The sequence below is a fragment of the Anomaloglossus baeobatrachus genome, chromosome 2 (assembly GCF_048569485.1).
Source record: "Anomaloglossus baeobatrachus isolate aAnoBae1 chromosome 2, aAnoBae1.hap1, whole genome shotgun sequence".
NCBI lineage: Eukaryota > Metazoa > Chordata > Amphibia > Anura > Aromobatidae > Anomaloglossus > Anomaloglossus baeobatrachus.
In genome coordinates this window covers 32662099-32679198 of record NC_134354.1, presented here as the reverse complement: position 1 = coordinate 32679198, position 17100 = coordinate 32662099, and the positions used below count along the sequence as shown (strand labels likewise).

Sequence of the window (17100 nt, the reverse complement as noted above, 5' to 3'; positions counted from 1 at the left end):
AGAATAAAGATGCGTTCACATCCAATAATCAGAATGGATTCTGCAGAGACCTGTTAGGAAAATACAGTTCTAAGGACATTTTTTTTTCTCCGTTGTTAAATATCAGATTTCTGCCGGATCCGTTTTTTGAAACATTGGAATCTATGGAGAATGGATCTGTTAACTGATTGCCAGTTAGTCATTGTTATTCTTGCATTTGTAACAGATCTGTTTTTCTTACAGGATCTGTTTTAAAATGGAAGATAAAAAGAAATCCGTTAATGGATCAGCTCTATATAGACTTACATGTTAAAAAAAAAAAAATAATCCAGCAGACATTTTCCAAACTGATCGCTACAGGACCCGTTTTAATGGATGATTACTGGACATGTGAACTCAGCCTAAGACTCTTAACAGTGCTGCCATTACTGGTAGTTGTGAAGGGCATTTACCAGCCAAATATACAAAGGCACCATCAGCGGGTATCACAAACGTGTCCCATTTTAATTATTAGGGCCGGTGCACGATACCAACCAGTCGTACATGTGCCCCAACCAGTATGTGTGGAACTGGCACCAAGCAAGTGCCGTAGAAACTTTGGATACTTACATTGTTTTCATTCAGTTCCCGGATCAGCATCTAGACAGAAAACAGAAAAAAAAAATTACTACATGGTCTATGACCCTTTTTCATTTTATGGCACTTATAGGGTTATATTTATGCTTTGTAAGGGGGCGAAACTGCAAAGTGCCAGCAAAAACGACTACATTGCAATTTACTCTTAAAAACAAGGTGGATTTTTTAACTTTATAGTTTACTGCTTGTTTAAAGGGATTCTCCACAATTATTTTTGTTATTGCTTAAATGCATGCATTTGGGGCTAAAAATCATTTTTGCGATTGTGCGAAAGTTTTAATAAAACCCAATTTTCCTCCTATAGCCTCCGGATTACATTGTCTATTGCTGGTAACTGAGTTATCTGGGTCGGCCACGTTACCTTTGTTTTCACAGATGTGTTGGGGACATGATTTTTGTAGCACTTGCTATTTTACCGGTTTGGAAGGTTATGCTCCAACTGTTATTACTGCTGCTTTCCTCACAGACTGCTCAGAAATTAATGTCCATAAGGCTATGTGCGCACGTTGCGTTTTTTCCCGCGGAAACGCTGCGGTTTGAACTGCAGCATAACTGCATGCGTTCAGCTTCCCCAGCAAAGTATGAGAAAGCCGAAAAATCAATGCACACGCTGCGTTTGTAAACGCAGAGTTTTGGATGCCCAAAATTGCTGCGGAAAAAAAAAAAAAGCAACATGTTACTTCTTTTGTGCGTTGTAGCTGCGTTCTCGTCCCATTGAAATCAATGATGTGGGTCACAACGCAACCAAAATGCACTTGGACTGCATTTTTCTTGCATTCCGCATGCTTTAAACGCAAATGAGATGCATCACTATGGGATCTCTTATCTCTCTCTTCCAGCAATATACATGTTTGTTATTCTATGAACTGTGGTTGTCCTCCCTATATTGCCCGTCTAGTGATCACATACTTTTATCGCTATTAATATTTTCCCTTTTCTTTGCCCTTCTTTAAGACAGCCGCGCCCGTGGTGCGCATGCGCAGTGCGGCCTCCTCCAGAGCGTGTCTGAATGACGGCTTCCTGAAACAGGATGGGCAGGCACAGTGTGACGACACTGTTGTTACCCGCGTCATTTCCGGGAATTGCCCGATGATTCACGCTACGGACAAGATCCCGCCTCTGCATGTGACCTGAATGGGGGCGGGCGGCCGGCAGGTCCTTTTTTTATTGGGGCACATATAAATAGTTCCCTCTTGCCACACATGTCGCACTACCCTGAAGACCACGAAATGCGTTGGGGTGCGGTGGAGTTTGGTCTGTTGAGGTCTCACCATGAGTAAGTAAGCTACCTGCTGTATTAATGTCTACATGTGTGTTCCACTTGGATTTAACTCCCACATGCCTGGGCTGACCCTGCCTTTACTTCTCATGGTGACTCTTCTGACCTAACTGCCCCCTTTTTTGCTCTGGGTTTTTATCTCCTTACCTGGCTCAACAATTAATTGTGAAATCTTTGGATCACTGGTTTTTGGTGTATTTTAATATGCATCTTTTGTACTTAATAAAGATTACAACTGCTTTTTTCACTGATCCAGTTTGAAGTGATTTTTTCAAACAATTAATATGTGTTGCTATACCCCTCTGCTTCTCTGGTATATTCTAATGCTTTAAACGCAAGTCTTTTCAGTTTCTCTGTCAATGTCGGTCAATCTTAGTCTGTGGATGTCTGTGAATCTCCCTCTGTCTGTTGTCGGTCTCTTTCTCTGTCAGTTGGTCGCTGTGTCTGTCACTCTCAGTCCGTCGGTCAGTCCACCCCCCCCCTTTCTCATACTCACCGTTCCCCGATCACCGGCGCGGCGCTGCACGGCGTTCACACTGCTCCGGCGGCTTTTCCTCTTTTAAAAATGCCGGCCGCTCATTATTCAATCTAGTGTTCCCTGCTTTCCCCGCCCATCGGCGCCTATGATTGGTTACAGTCAGACACGCCCCCACGCTGAGTGACAGCTGTCTCACTGCAACCAATCACAGCCACAGGTGGCTGGGTCTATATCGTGCAGTAAAATAAAAAAAAACGTGCGGTCCCCCCAATTTTGATCCAATCCAAGATAAAGCCACACGGCTGAAGGCTGGTATTCTCAGGATGGGGAGCGCCATGTTATGGGGAGCCCCCCAGCCTAACAATATCAGCCAGGAGCCGCCCGGAATTGCCGCATCCATTACATGCGACAGTCCCGGGACTTTACCTGGCTCATCCCGAATTGCCCTGGTGTGGTGGCAATCGGGGTAATAAGGGGTTAATGGCAGCAGCCCATAGCTGCCACTAAGTCTTAGGTTAATCATGACAGGAGTCTCCCCTAGATACCTTCCATAATTAACCTGTAAGTGAAAGTAAAATAAACACATACACCCGAAAGAAAAATTTTCGAGGTATTCTTTTACCCACCCAGGGACTGCTTTTGGACGTCCCAATTGTCTGGGTCTCCCAATAGGAGCTAGAAGAAAAGGAATTTACGGTAAGTAAACAAAATTCCCTTCTTTGTCGCTCCATTGGGAGACCCAGACAATTGGGACGTCCAAAAGCAGTCCCTGGGTGGGTAAAAGAATACCTCGATAAAAACAGCCGAAAACGACCCCCTCTTACAGGTGGGCAACCGCCGCCTGAAGGACTCGCCTACCTAGACTGGCGTCTGCCGAAGCATAGGTATGCACCTGATAGTGTTTCGTGAAAGTGTGCAGACTAGACCAGGTAGCTAAAGAAAAAACAAAAAGCCAGCACCAAATGTGCACTTCAGCACTAAACATTGCAAACTGTACTTATTATAAAAAAAATTTTGAGATTTTTGGCAAAAAATTGCAATTTCTTGAGCTGCCTCGCCACGTCACGGCAAACCTCATTAGAGTCAGTCCTACACTAAAATATTTTTATAAAATGTGCCATACGGCCTCACATATGAATAGTAGAACTGCTCTCAGCAGCACTCACCTGGTCTATTTCAATCCCGTACCCATGACTGAGTCATGGCTGTGGGCGGGACAGGTCCAAGCAAATGCTGCATGAAGTAAATAGCCTGTGGACAAAGCCTGATGACTCAATGTGAACAGTCACCAACCGCCAAAATCTAGACAGATTGAATACATCCCAAATTGGTGGTTGACCTCCACCTTGCTATGCACCCCAATTTGGGATGTATTCCATCTGTCTAGATTTTGGCGGTTGGTGACTGTTCACATTAAGTCATCAGGCCTTGTCCACGGGCTGTTTACTTCATGCAACATTTGCTTGGACCTGTCCCGCCCACAGCCATGACTCAGTCATGGGTACGGGATTGAAATAGACCAGGTGAGTGCTGCTGAGAGCAGTTCTACTATTCATATGAGGCCGTATGGCACATTTTATAAAAATATTTTAGTGTAGGACTGCCTCAAATGAGATTTGCCGTGACGTGGCGTGGCAGCTCAAGAAATTGCAATTTTTTGCCAAAAATCTCAAAATTTTTATAATAAGTACAGTTTGGAATGTTTAGTGCTGAAGTGCACATTTAGTGCTGGCTTTTTGTTTTTTCTAGACCAGGTAGCTGCCTGACACACCTGCTGAGCCGTAGCCCGGTGCCGCAATGCCCAGGACGCACCCACGGCTCTGGTAGAATGGGCTTTCAGCCCCAAAGGAAGCGGAAGCCCAGAAAAACGGTAGGCTTCAAGAATCGGTTCCTTGATCCACCGAGCCAAGGTTGACTTGGAAGCCTGCGAACCCTTACGCTGGCCAGCGACAAGGACAAAGAGCGCATCTGAACGGCGCAGGAGCGCCGTGCGAGACACGTAGAGCCGGAGTGCTCTCACCAGATCTAATGAGTGCAAATCCTTTTCACATTGGTGAATTGGATTAGGGCAAAATGAAGGTAAGGAGATATCCTGATTGAGATGAAAAGGAGATACCACCTTAGGGAGAAATTCCGGAACAGGACGCAGAACCACCTTATCCTGGTGAAAAACCAGGAAGGGGGCTTTGCATGACAGCGCTGCCAGCTCCGACACTCTACGGAGCGATGTAACTGCCACTAGAAATGCCACCTTCTGCGAAAGACGTGATAAAGAGACATCCCGCAGCGGCTCGAAAGGTGGTTTCTGAAGAGCCGTTAGCACCCTGTTAAGGTCCCAGGGTTCCAGCGGACGCTTGTAAGGTGGGACTATGTGGCAAACTCCCTGCAAGAACGTGCGGACCTGCGGAAGCCTGGCTAGACGCTTTTGAAAAAATACGGATAGCGCCGATACTTGTCCCTTGAGAGAGCCGAGAGACAACCCGTTGTCCATTCCGGATTGAAGGAATGAAAGAAAAGTGGGTAAGGCAAAAGGCCAGGGAGTAAAACCCTTATCAGAGCACCAGGATAAGAAAATCCTCCAAGACCTGTGATGGATCTTGGCGGACGTTGGTTTCCTGGCCTGTCTCATGGTGGCAATGACATCTTGAGATAACCCTGAGGACGCTAGGAGCCAGGACTCAATGGCCACACAGTCAGGTTGAGGGCCACAGAATTCAGGTGGAAAAACGGCCCTTGTGACAGCAAGTCTGGGCGGTCTGGGAGTACCCATGGTTGACCCACCGTGAGATGCCACAGATCCGGGTACCACGACCGCCTCGGCCAATCTGGAGCGACGAGAATGGCGCGACGACAGTCGGACCTGATTTTGCGCAGCACTCTGGGCAGCATCGCCAGGGGAGGAAATACATAAGGCAGTCGAAACTGCGACCAATCCTGAACTAATGCGTCCGCCGCCAGAGCTCTGTGATCTTGAGACCGGGCCATGAATGCCGGGACTTTGTGGTTGTGCCGTGACGCCATGAGGTCGACGTCCGGCGTTCCCCAGCGGCGACAGATCTCTCAAAACACGTCTGGGTGAAGAGACCATTCCCCCGCGTCCATGCCCTGACGACTGAGAAAATCTGCTTCCCAGTTTTCTACACCCGGGATGTGAACTGCGGAGATGGTGGAAGCTGTGGCTTCCACCCACTACAGAATCCGTCGGACTTCCTGGAAGGCTTGACGACTGCGAGTGCCGCCTTGGTGGTTGATGTATGCGACGGCAGTGGCGTTGTCCGACTGGATCCGGATCTGCCTGCCCTCCAGCCACCGATGAAAGGCCAATAGGGCTAGATACACTGCCCTTCTCTCCAGAATATTGATCTGAATGGATGACTATCGGAGTCCAGGTTCCCTGAGCCCTGTGGTGGAGAAAAACCGCCCCCCACCCTGACAGGCTCGCGTCCGTGGTGACCACAGCCCAGGTTGGGGGTAGGAAGGATTTTCCCTGCGACAGAGAGTTGGGAAGGAGCCACCACTGAAGTGACGTCTTGGTTGCAAGGGAAAGAGAGACGTTCCTGTCGAGGGAAGTCGACCTCCTGTCCCATTTGCGGAGAATGTCCCATTGGAGTGGCCGCAGATGGAATTGCGCGAAGGGCACTGCCTCCATCGCTGCCACCATCTTCCCCAGGAAGTGCATAAGGCGCCTCAAGGGGTGTGACTGACCCCGAAGAAGAGATTGCACCCCTGCCTGCAGCGACAGCTGTTTGTCCAGCGGTAGCATGACTACTGCTGACTGAGTATGAAACTCCATCCCAAGGTACGTCAGTGATTGGGTCGGTGTCAACTTGGATTTTGGGAAGTTGATGATCCACCCGAACTGCTGGAGAGTCGCCAGAGCGACGGAAAGGCTGTTTTGACACGCCATCTGAGAGGGTGCCCTAACCAGAAGATCGTCTAAGTAGGGAATCACCGAGTGGCCCTGAGAGTGTAGGACCGCCACAACCGATGCCATGACCTTGGTGAACACCCGTGGGGCTGTCGCCAGGCCGAAAGGCAATGCCACGAACTGAAGGTGTTCGTCCCCGATGGCGAAACGCAAAAAGCGTTGATGTTCGGATGCGATCGGCACATGGAGATAAGCATCCTTGATGTAGATCGATGCTAGGAAGTCTCCTTGTGACATCGAAGCGATGACCGAGCGGAGAGATTCCATCCGAAACCGTCTGGTGCTCACATGTCTGTTGAGTAGTTTGAGGTCCAGAACGGGACGGAACGAGCCGTCCTTCTTTGGCACCACAAACAAGTTGGAGTAAAAGCCGCGACCATGTTCCTGGGGGGGGAACAGGGATCACAACTCCTGTCTTCAGAGCGTTCACCGCCTGAAAAAGTGCATCGGCTCGCTCGGAGGGCGGAGAGGTTCTGAAGAAACGAGTCGGGGGACGAGAGCTGAACTCTATCCTGTAACCGTGAGACAGAATGTCTCACCCATCGGTCTTGAACATGTGGCCACCAGGCGTCGCAAAAGCGGGAGAGCCTGCCACCGACCGAGGATGCGGCTCGGGGATGCCGAGAGTCATGAAGAGGCCGCCTTGGAGGCATTGCCTCCGGCGGGTTTTTGGGGGCGTGGCTTAGCCCGCCACGCATAGGAGTTCCTCTGGCCTTTCTCCGGCCTGCTGGACGAAGAGGATTGAGGCTTGGCGGAGAGACGAAAGGACCAAAACCTCGATTGTATTTTCCGTTGCTGAGGTCTCTTCGGTTTGGATTGGGGTAAGGAGGAGTCCTTTCCCTTGGATTCCTTAATAATCTCATTCAATCGTTCGCCAAACAAGCGGTCGCCAGAAAACGGCAAACCGGTTAAGAACCTCTTGGAAGCAGAGTCTGCCTTCCATTCGCGCAGCCACATGGCCCTGCGGACTGCCACAGAGTTAGCGGATGCCAACGCTGTACGGCTAGCAGAGTCTATAACTGCGTTCATGGCGTAGGAAGAAAAAGCTGACGCCTGAGAAGTCAAAGACGCAACCTGCGGAGCAGAATTACGTGTGACCGCATTAATCTCAGCCAGACAAGCTGAGATAGCTTGGAGTGCCCACACGGCTGCAAAAGCCGGGGCAAAAGACGCTCCCGTGGCTTTACAGATGGATTTCACCAGGAGCTCTATTTGCCTGTCCGTGGCATCCTTTAGCGATGAGCCATCTGCAACAGATACCACAGATCTAGCCGCCAATCTAGAGACTGGGGGATCCACCTTGGGACATTGAGCCCAACCCTTAACTACGTCAGAGGGGAAGGGGTAACGTGTGTCAGTAAGGCGCTTAGTAAAGCGCTTGTCCGGAACCGCTCTGGGCTTCTGGACAGCATCTCTGAAGTTAGAGTGATCGAAAAACGCACTCCGTGTACGTTTAGGGAACCGAAACTGGTGTTTCTCCTGCTGAGAAGTCGACTCCTCTACAGGTGGCGGCGGGGGAGATATATCTAACACCTGGTTGATGGACGAGATAAGGTCATTTACTATGGCGTCCCCTTCAGGTGTATCAAGATTGAGAGCAACGTCAGGGTCAGAGCCCTGAGCTGCGACGTCCGCCTCGTCCTCCAGAGAGTCCTCAAGCTGGGAAGCCGAGCAGCGTGAAGAAGTCGGGGAAGATTCCCAGCGGGCCCGCTTAGCCGGTCTGGGACTGTGGTCCGGGCAGGAGTCCTCCACGTGAGACCTAGGGCCCCCCCTGGGAACGCGCTGCGGCGCGGACAGAGAGGGGCCTGGAGGCGACGATCCAACAGGGCCCGGGGCCTGTGTAAGGACCGGTCTGGACTCCAAAGCTTCAAGCAGCTTGGCAGACCATTTGTCCATAGACTGAGCCATGGATTGTGAGAGTGACTCAGTTTTTCAGCAAAAAACAGCAAACTCTGTCCCTGCCGCCTGGACAGGGAGAGCAGGGGGGTCTACCTGAGCCGAGGGGCCCACTAGTGACCGAGGCTCCGGCTGAGCAAGCAAAACAGGGGTTGAGCATTGCTCACAGTGAGGGTAGGTGGAACCCGCAGGTAACTTAGCCGCACAAGAGGTACAGGTCGCAAAATAACCCTGTGCCTTGGCACCCTTGCTCCTTGTGGACGACATGCTGTTGTCTCCTAGGAGAGTGATCACTGATAGTATATGGGAAAGGGTATACAGCCCGACCGAACAGAAATATATAAATATATAGTATCTATTCCGGCACCCTAAGGGGACCAGCACCGGGTGACCGGTGTGGCTTACCGACCGCTAAAAAGCGGAGCGTGTGTCCTCCAGATTCCCTGCCTTAGGTCTCCCAGTGTTGCAGAGCTCTTTCCTGGAAATCCTCCACCGGCAGAATGCCAAAAAAATGGCTGCCGGAGCTCTCTGGGGAGGAGTGGGGCCGTGGGCGGCGCTAGAAAAGTGCGGGAATCTGGAGTCCCCACAGTGATCAGTGAGGGGGAAGGAAACATACAGGATGCTCCGGCCCTCACATCTGACGTCAGGTCGGCAGTCCCGCCCTTACCCCTGATAGACAGGCCCGGGGGCGGGAGTTTTGCTACTAGGCCGCAATTGAAGCCGGGGACTAAATTTAAGACCGCGGCCGACAAGCAGGCGCGGTCGGCGCGGAAGTCCGCCGGCCGTCACCAATAAGCAGCTGCTGCAGCGTCCGGGATGAAGGCGCTCCATGCACATCCCCCATGGGGACACAGTACCTTAGTGATGCAGGGCCCGGTCCCTGAGGATAAATAGACTCCTGTCCGACAGATTCCCACAGGGGCTGCGGAGGGAGCACGGTCCCAGTGAATGGATGACCGCTCAGGATCCCACTTCTCCCAGAGCCGCTAAGGGATGGTGAAGGAGACGGCATGAGGCTCCAGCCTTTGTACCCGCAATGGGTACCTCAACCTTAACAACACCGCCGACGTAGTGGGGTGAGAAGGGAACATGCCGGGGGCCCCGTGGGGGCCCACTTTTCTTCCAACCGATATAACTAAAATGAGAATGCATGAGTGGATGTGTGCCTCCTTCCACACAAAGCATAAAACTGAGGAGCCCGTGATGCATGGGAGGGTGTATAGGCAGAGGGGAGGGGTTACACTTTTTAAAGTGTAATACTTTGTGTGGCCTCCGGAGGCAGAAGCTATACACCCAATTGTCTGGGTCTCCCAATGGAGCGACAAAGAAAAATCATTTATTTGGAATAAAAGACAAAAAAAACACCCTCTTTCACCACTTTATTCAAATCCCCAAATACCCCTCCAGGTCCGGCGTAATCCAGAGGTCCCGCGACGCATCCAGCTCTACCTGAAGCTGACAGGAGCGGCAGTAGGACACCGCCGCCCCTGTGAGCTCCACGCAGCAACTGAGGTAATGACCGCGTGCGGGGGGACGCGTGCGGGGACGTCGGAGGCACGCGTGCGGGGACGTCGGAGGCACGCGTGCGGGGACGTCGGAGGCACGCGTGCGGGGACGTCGGAGGCACGCGTGCGGGGACGTCGGAGGCACGCGTGCGGGGACGTCGGAGGCACGCGTGCGGGGACGTCGGAGGCACGCGTGCGGGGACGTCGGAGGCACGCGTGCGGGGACGTCGGAGGCACGCGTGCGGGGACGTCGGAGGCACGCGTGCGGGGACGTCGGAGGCACGCGTGCGGGGACGTCGGAGGCACGCGTGCGGGGACGTCGGAGGCACGCGTGCGGGGACGTCGGAGGCACGCGTGCGGGGACGTCGGAGGCACGCGTGCGGGGACGTCGGAGGCACGCGTGCGGGGACGTCGGAGGCACGCGTGCGGGGACGTCGGAGGCACGCGTGCGGGGACGTCGGAGGCACGCGTGCGGGGACGTCGGAGGCACGCGTGCGGGGACGTCGGAGGCACGCGTGCGGGGACGTCGGAGGCACGCGTGCGGGGACGTCGGAGGCACGCGTGCGGGGACGTCGGAGGCACGCGTGCGGGGACGTCGGAGGCACGCGTGCGGGGACGTCGGAGGCACGCGTGCGGGGACGTCGGAGGCACGCGTGCGGGGACGTCGGAGGCACGCGTGCGGGGACGTCGGAGGCACGCGTGCGGGGACGTCGGAGGCACGCGTGCGGGGACGTCGGAGGCACGCGTGCGGGGACGTCGGAGGCACGCGTGCGGGGACGTCGGAGGCACGCGTGCGGGGACGTCGGAGGCACGCGTGCGGGGACGTCGGAGGCACGCGTGCGGGGACGTCGGAGGCACGCGTGCGGGGACGTCGGAGGCACGCGTGCGGGGACGTCGGAGGCACGCGTGCGGGGACGTCGGAGGCACGCGTGCGGGGACGTCGGAGGCACGCGTGCGGGGACGTCGGAGGCACGCGTGCGGGGACGTCGGAGGCACGCGTGCGGGGACGTCGGAGGCACGCGTGCGGGGACGTCGGAGGCACGCGTGCGGGGACGTCGGAGGCACGCGTGCGGGGACGTCGGAGGCACGCGTGCGGGGACGTCGGAGGCACGCGTGCGGGGACGTCGGAGGCACGCGTGCGGGGACGTCGGAGGCACGCGTGCGGGGACGTCGGGACCTGTGCGGGGATGTAGGCGGTAATGTCAGGATGTGTGCGGTGAAGATGATAATCGGGACGCCACACACAGACAGAGCTGCGGTATGACAATGAAGTCGGGTGCAGTTCACCCGAGTTCATTCTCATCGCGCGACTGTCAACTGTCAGCCGGCATGTAGCAGAGCTGAATTGCCGGGGGAACGCACTGTCAAAAATGCATGCAAAACATATGGAAAAAGCATCCAAAATGCATGTGTTGTGGATGTATTTTATTTTATAAACGCAGTGTCCGGTCTGCCAGAGGGTGCGTTCTTTTCCGCACTGCAGAGAACGCAACGTGCGCACATAGCCTTAATTGGGTGCTGGTGGAGGAGCATGTGACCAGATCTGTCCAATTAGCAGAAGGAGGGGTCTGGTCACATGCTCCTACCCCAGCAGATATTTTATGGACTGGAGATCTGTCCAGTCTGAGAAAAGCTGCAACAAGAGCAGAAGGATTTGTCATAATAGTAAGTGCCACAAACTCATGTCCTCAATACATTGTTAAAATAACGGGGCTGGTCACGTTATTTTTACCCAATTCTTCGCCTGGCAAAAGAGTGAAGTAGAGCAGCTATAGGACGCAAGCAGTGCAAATTTTTCCATTACATACAATTGAAACATTTTTTAGCCCGAACTAAATTCATAAAAGAAAAAAAAAAAAATCCCCAAAGATGGAGAACCCCTTTAAGCAATGAGTGCAGTGCTTTCAAAATAAAGATGAGTGTACTGGTGGAAGTACGGTTCAACTGGACGATTAAGTTTGGTTTGTGACTTGAACCCCAATGGAGGTCACAATGGACTGTTCGGATCTTCACTCACATGCAGCCATAAACAGATCACTTCCAGGGACGGGTGGACAGTATTTTTCCATTATATAGCAAGCAGCTTGCACTGGGCTAAGCACAGGAATGCTCGCTCAAGTGGTTTGTAAACGTAAAGCACCTGGGGGGGGGGTTTGGCATCTATTTGGTACAAGCACCTAACTTCGGGTTCACTCATCTCTACTTGTAAGCCCTGAGTTGGACTGATTGTGCGCAGCTTCCATGCCCCGCGCTCCTCTTACGGTGATTGCATCATCAACGATTGCACCATTTGGGCTACGAGCAATGTCATGACGCTGGCTCAAAGTGTTAATTAGGAAAATATCGAACACTAACAATAAGAATGCCAGCTCCATGCACACGCTCCAGGCTTGAGTCGTACATGCAAGGCAGATGTCAGGAAAGATGTAAACTGAGTATAATAAGGCTCAACGCCAAGCTCCTCCGTGGCAGTCAGCTGGGCTGAGCGCTGCCTCCGAGGTATGAGGAGTGCACCGATAAAGCGGGGGGCAGCACAATCATGGCATCTAAGGCTGCTTTCACACATCCGGTTTTTGCTGTGCGGCACAATCCGTCTCTTTGCAGAAAAAAACGCAACGTTGCGTTTTTTCCACATAGACTTTCATTAGTGCCGGATTGTGCCGCATGGCCTTGCGTTCGGTCCGGTTTTTGCCGGATGCAGCATATTTAGCCGATGCAGCGGCCGGATGGAACGTTGCCTGGCACGTTTTTTGTCTGGCAAAAAAAACGTATCGTGCCGCATCCGGCCGATGCGGCGCTTTTTCCAATGGATGCCGGACGCTGCAAAAACTGCATCCGGCCGCCGCATGCAATTTTTTGCACTGCGCATGCTCAGTAGCGTGCCGCAACCGGCAAAAACCGGACGGGCCGCATGTAAAAACTTATGCAAAAGATGCATTTTTTTCGCCGCATCCGTTGCATAGGTTTTATAGCCGGATTTAGCCGCACTGCTAAAACCGGAGGTGTGAAAGCAGCTAAGGCTATGTGCGCACTAGAAATGTGAAGTTTCTCAAGAAAATTTCTTGAGAAACTTCTGCCAGTGAAAGATTTCCGGACCTGCGGAAAAAATCCGCACCAAATCCGCATGCGGTTTTGCCGCGGATTTGCCGCAGGTTTGTCCCTGCAATAAATAATAAAGATAATCGATAGACAGATAATGGATAGAGGGAAAGATGGATAGATGAATAGATGAATAGATAGATAGAGGGATAGATAGATAGATAGATGAGAAAAACCTATATAATGTTCCACCTCCCTGCATTTTCTAAGCTGGCACCCTTTAGTGACTTTCATGTGGCACTAAAGGGTGCTTAGCCTTGTATTTAGCCATAAAATAAATAAATAATTAAAAAAAAACGACGTGAGGTCCCCCCATTGTTTGTAGCCAGCTAGGGTAAAGCAGACGGCTGCAGCCTGCAGACCACCGCTGGCAGCTTCACCTTGGCTGATAATCCAAAACAGTGGGCACCCCACGCTGTTATTTTAAATTATATAAATAATTTAAAACAAAAAACGTGCGGTCCCCCCCATATTGGATCACCAGCCAAGGTAAAGCGGACAGCTGGGGTCTGATATTCTCAGACTAGGGAGGTCCACTGTTATTGGACACTCCCCAGCCTAAAAATAGCAGGCCGCAGCCGCCCCAGAAGTGGCGCATCCATTAGACGTGCCAATCCTGGCGCTTTGCCCCAGCTCATCCCGCGCCCTGGTGCGTTGGCAAACGGGGTAATATATGGGGTTGATGCCAGATGTGTAATGTCACCTGGCATCAAGCCCTGGGGTTGGTGAGGTCAGGCGTCTATCAGATACCCGACATCACCAACCCAGTCAGTAATAATTAAAAAATAGACAACAAAAAAAGTTTTATTTGAAAAAACACTCCCCAAAACATTCCCTCTTTAACCAATTTATTGAAAAGAGCACAATCAATTCCACGTCCGGCGTAATCCAATAAGGGGGGGGGGCACGGCGATCCATACCATAGTCGCTGTCCCAGTCAATGAAGAACAGAATGTTCCCCATTGGCTGGGAGAGCAATGCAGTGACCTGAGCTAACATCAATAGGTCAGCTCAGGTCACTGCAGGGGATGACGAGCACTGCCATCAGGAGCATAGATGAGATCATTACCTGCTGTGATCATCTCCTGTACTGCTGACGTCAGCGCTGTCACTGACTTCTATGCCCGCCGCGTTGTCAGAAGTATCGCGAGAGCCCGTGACGTCACCGCTAGTGACAGTCTCGGGCCGCTCGCGAGACGGGCATAGACAGCAGTGACCGCGGTGACGTCAGGAGGCAGGAGATCGTCACAGCAGGTAATGATCTCACCTCCTGACAGCAGCGATAGTCATCCCCGCGGCTCCCAGCACTGCAGGATGTCAGTGTCTGCCTGCGCTGCCGCGTGACAGGCTGCTGACAATGCGGGCAGACACTGACACTGCAGTGCAGGCAGCCGCGAGGCCGGAGCAGGACACAGACTGCACGAGCACCTGGAGGTCGCACGGAAGTGCTTCTGTGCGGCGTCCAGGGAGTGCGACGTCTGTGTTTACTCTGCTCCGCTTCCTCTTCCTGGCATAATGACATCGCTTCCTGCAAAACCGCAGGCAGCGATGAGCATTCCCGCAGGTAATTCGCGGCTATTCCGGTGGTATACCGCACATCATTGCTACCTGCGGAATACCGCAGGTACCTGCGGAAATTAATGGACATGCACATTTTCTCAAGAAAGTTTCTCGAGAAATTCTTCTCGCGGAAATTTCTTGAGAAAAATCCGCACAAGTGCGCACAGCTTTTTTTTTTTTTTCATAGAAATTGCTGGGAAATGTCTGCACAAAGATTGCAGACATTTCTCAAGAATTTTCCGCGGCAAATCCGCGGGTAAAAAGCTCTAGTGCGCACATAGCCTTAGGGTACTTTCACACTTGCGTTTATTTCCTTCCGTTACAATCCGCCCTTTTGGAAAACAGTGGAATCCGTTAACGGATTCCGCTGTTTCCCATAGACTTGTATGGGTGACGGATTGTACCAAAAGGACCTGCGCTGCGTCTGCTGGGCGACGCTCCGTTGCTTCCGCCCAGCGGGAGGAACGCAGCATGTAACGTTTTGAGCAGCGGAATCCTCTGGATTCCACTGCGCATGCTCTTTTTTTTTTTTTTAAATCAAACTTCATTTTGGCTCGCGGTGGCCGAACGTTCAGCTGAGCGCACGGCCTTTGGCAAGCGACAGCGCTCAGCTGAACGACCGGCCGCCAGCATGCCCGGCTGCCGGCAAGTCACAGCGCTCAGCTGATCACCCGGCGGTCAGCTGCAGGGAGCGATCAGCTGATCACCCGGCGGCCGGCAAGTGACAGCGCTCAGCTGATCACCGGCGGTCGGCTGCAGGGAGCGATCAGCTGATCACCCGGCGGCCGGCTGCAGGGAGCGATCAGCTGATCACCCGGCGGCCGGCTGCAGGGAGCGATCAGCTGATCACCCGGCGGCCGGCTGCAGGGAGCGATCAGCTGATCACCCGGCGGCCGGCTGCAGGGAGCGATCAGCTGATCACCCGGCGGCCGGCTGCAGGGAGCGATCAGCTGATCACCCGGCGGCCGGCTGCAGGGAGCGATCAGCTGATCACCCGGCGGCCGGCTGCAGGGAGCGATCAGCTGATCACCCGGCGGCCGGCTGCAGGGAGCGATCAGCTGATCACCCGGCGGCCGGCTGCAGGGAGCGATCAGCTGATCACCCGGCGGCCGGCTGCAGGGAGCGATCAGCTGATCACCCGGCGGCCGGCTGCAGGGAGCGATCAGCTGATCACCCGGCGGCCGGCTGCAGGGAGCGATCAGCTGATCACCCGGCGGCCGGCTGCAGGGAGCGATCAGCTGATCACCCGGCGGCCGGCTGCAGGGAGCGATCAGCTGATCACCCGGCGGCCGGCTGCAGGGAGCGATCAGCTGATCACCCGGCGGCCGGCTGCAGGGAGCGATCAGCTGATCACCCGGCGGCCGGCTGCAGGGAGCGATCAGCTGATCACCCGGCGGCCGGCTGCAGGGAGCGATCAGCTGATCACCCGGCGGCCGGCTGCAGGGAGCGATCAGCTGATCACCCGGCGGCCGGCTGCAGGGAGCGATCAGCTGATCACCCGGCGGCCGGCTGCAGGGAGCGATCAGCTGATCACCCGGCGGCCGGCTGCAGGGAGCGATCAGCTGATCACCCGGCGGCCGGCTGCAGGGAGCGATCAGCTGATCACCCGGCGGCCGGCTGCAGGGAGCGATCAGCTGATCACCCGGCGGCCGGCTGCAGGGAGCGATCAGCTGATCACCCGGCGGCCGGCTGCAGGGAGCGATCAGCTGATCACCCGGCGGCCGGCTACTGGGAGCGATCAGCTGATCACCCGGCGGCCGGCTGCAGGGAGCGATCAGCTGATCGTTCACAATAGTCTGCTGCTGGTAAAACTGTAAAAAAAAAAAAAATCAAAACGAATTGTGTTTTGCAGCATCCGTTGTGCCACTATATGCAACACATCCGTTGCATCCGTTACACAACGCAATGCAACGGATACCATTCAACGCAAGTGTGAAACTAGCCTTAGACAGAGGAGTGTGACTACTATGGGTGGATTAGTCAGGGAAAGTGACCACCCCACTGGAGTAGACTGCTAATCTGTATATTGGCAGCAGTGGAGGTGGCTTAACAGTGAGGACATCCCTTTAAAGTTACCCATAATCTGATCCATTCTGCCAGTGCAGCTGTGTGAGGACTTATTTGCATGGAGAGCTGTAGTTTTTCTCTATACCATTAATAAAATGTTTTGAAAGCTTATTTTAATTTTATTGTTTGTTAAGGTGCAGCAGGCAAAAAAATTAAACCAATATTCTCATTGCGAGGTGAAGCATTTTTAGATTGTCAGTTCGGTTGCCATACCAAATATATTTATGTTTTTCTATATTTTTAACTGGGGAAAATAGTGGCGTATGACGTATATATCCGTCAGTGCATTAAGGGGTGAATATCACAATAGGACTTGTAGACCAACATCCTATGAAATCGATTGACTGCAGATTTCCTCATATCGTCCCCTAGTAGGTAGTCTGGTAGCAGTGAGCGATGGGGGACGAGGCAGGCACTATAATTACTTGTGGCACTCCGGAGCCATCACAACCTGCAGGCTTGGTATTTTTATCCCATGGGGGAGGAACGGCTGCTGCCGGGTTTACATGCTTACAGTCAGAAAGTTCACACATGGCGACTGGAGCGAGATCAGGTGCAGCACAAGTGCTGAGCTCAGGAGATCTACAGCTGGACAATGAGGGATCCAATATCGTACATGGTAGATCCTTATCTGGTGATGACGGGGAAGAGTCGAGAGGCTACGCACACAATC

At 53.4% G+C, this 17100-nt stretch overlaps 1 protein-coding gene across 1 annotated transcript in view; it reads right to left on the bottom strand.

The window, feature by feature from the left end:
- Positions 1-17100, bottom strand: part of BRWD1 (bromodomain and WD repeat domain containing 1) — a 246097-nt gene that overhangs the window by 181998 nt on the left and 46999 nt on the right. Inside the window, exon 3 of the mRNA XM_075334977.1 lies at positions 589-618. Within this exon, the coding sequence (XP_075191092.1) occupies positions 589-618 (30 nt within the window). The remainder of the gene's footprint in view (positions 1-588; positions 619-17100) is intronic.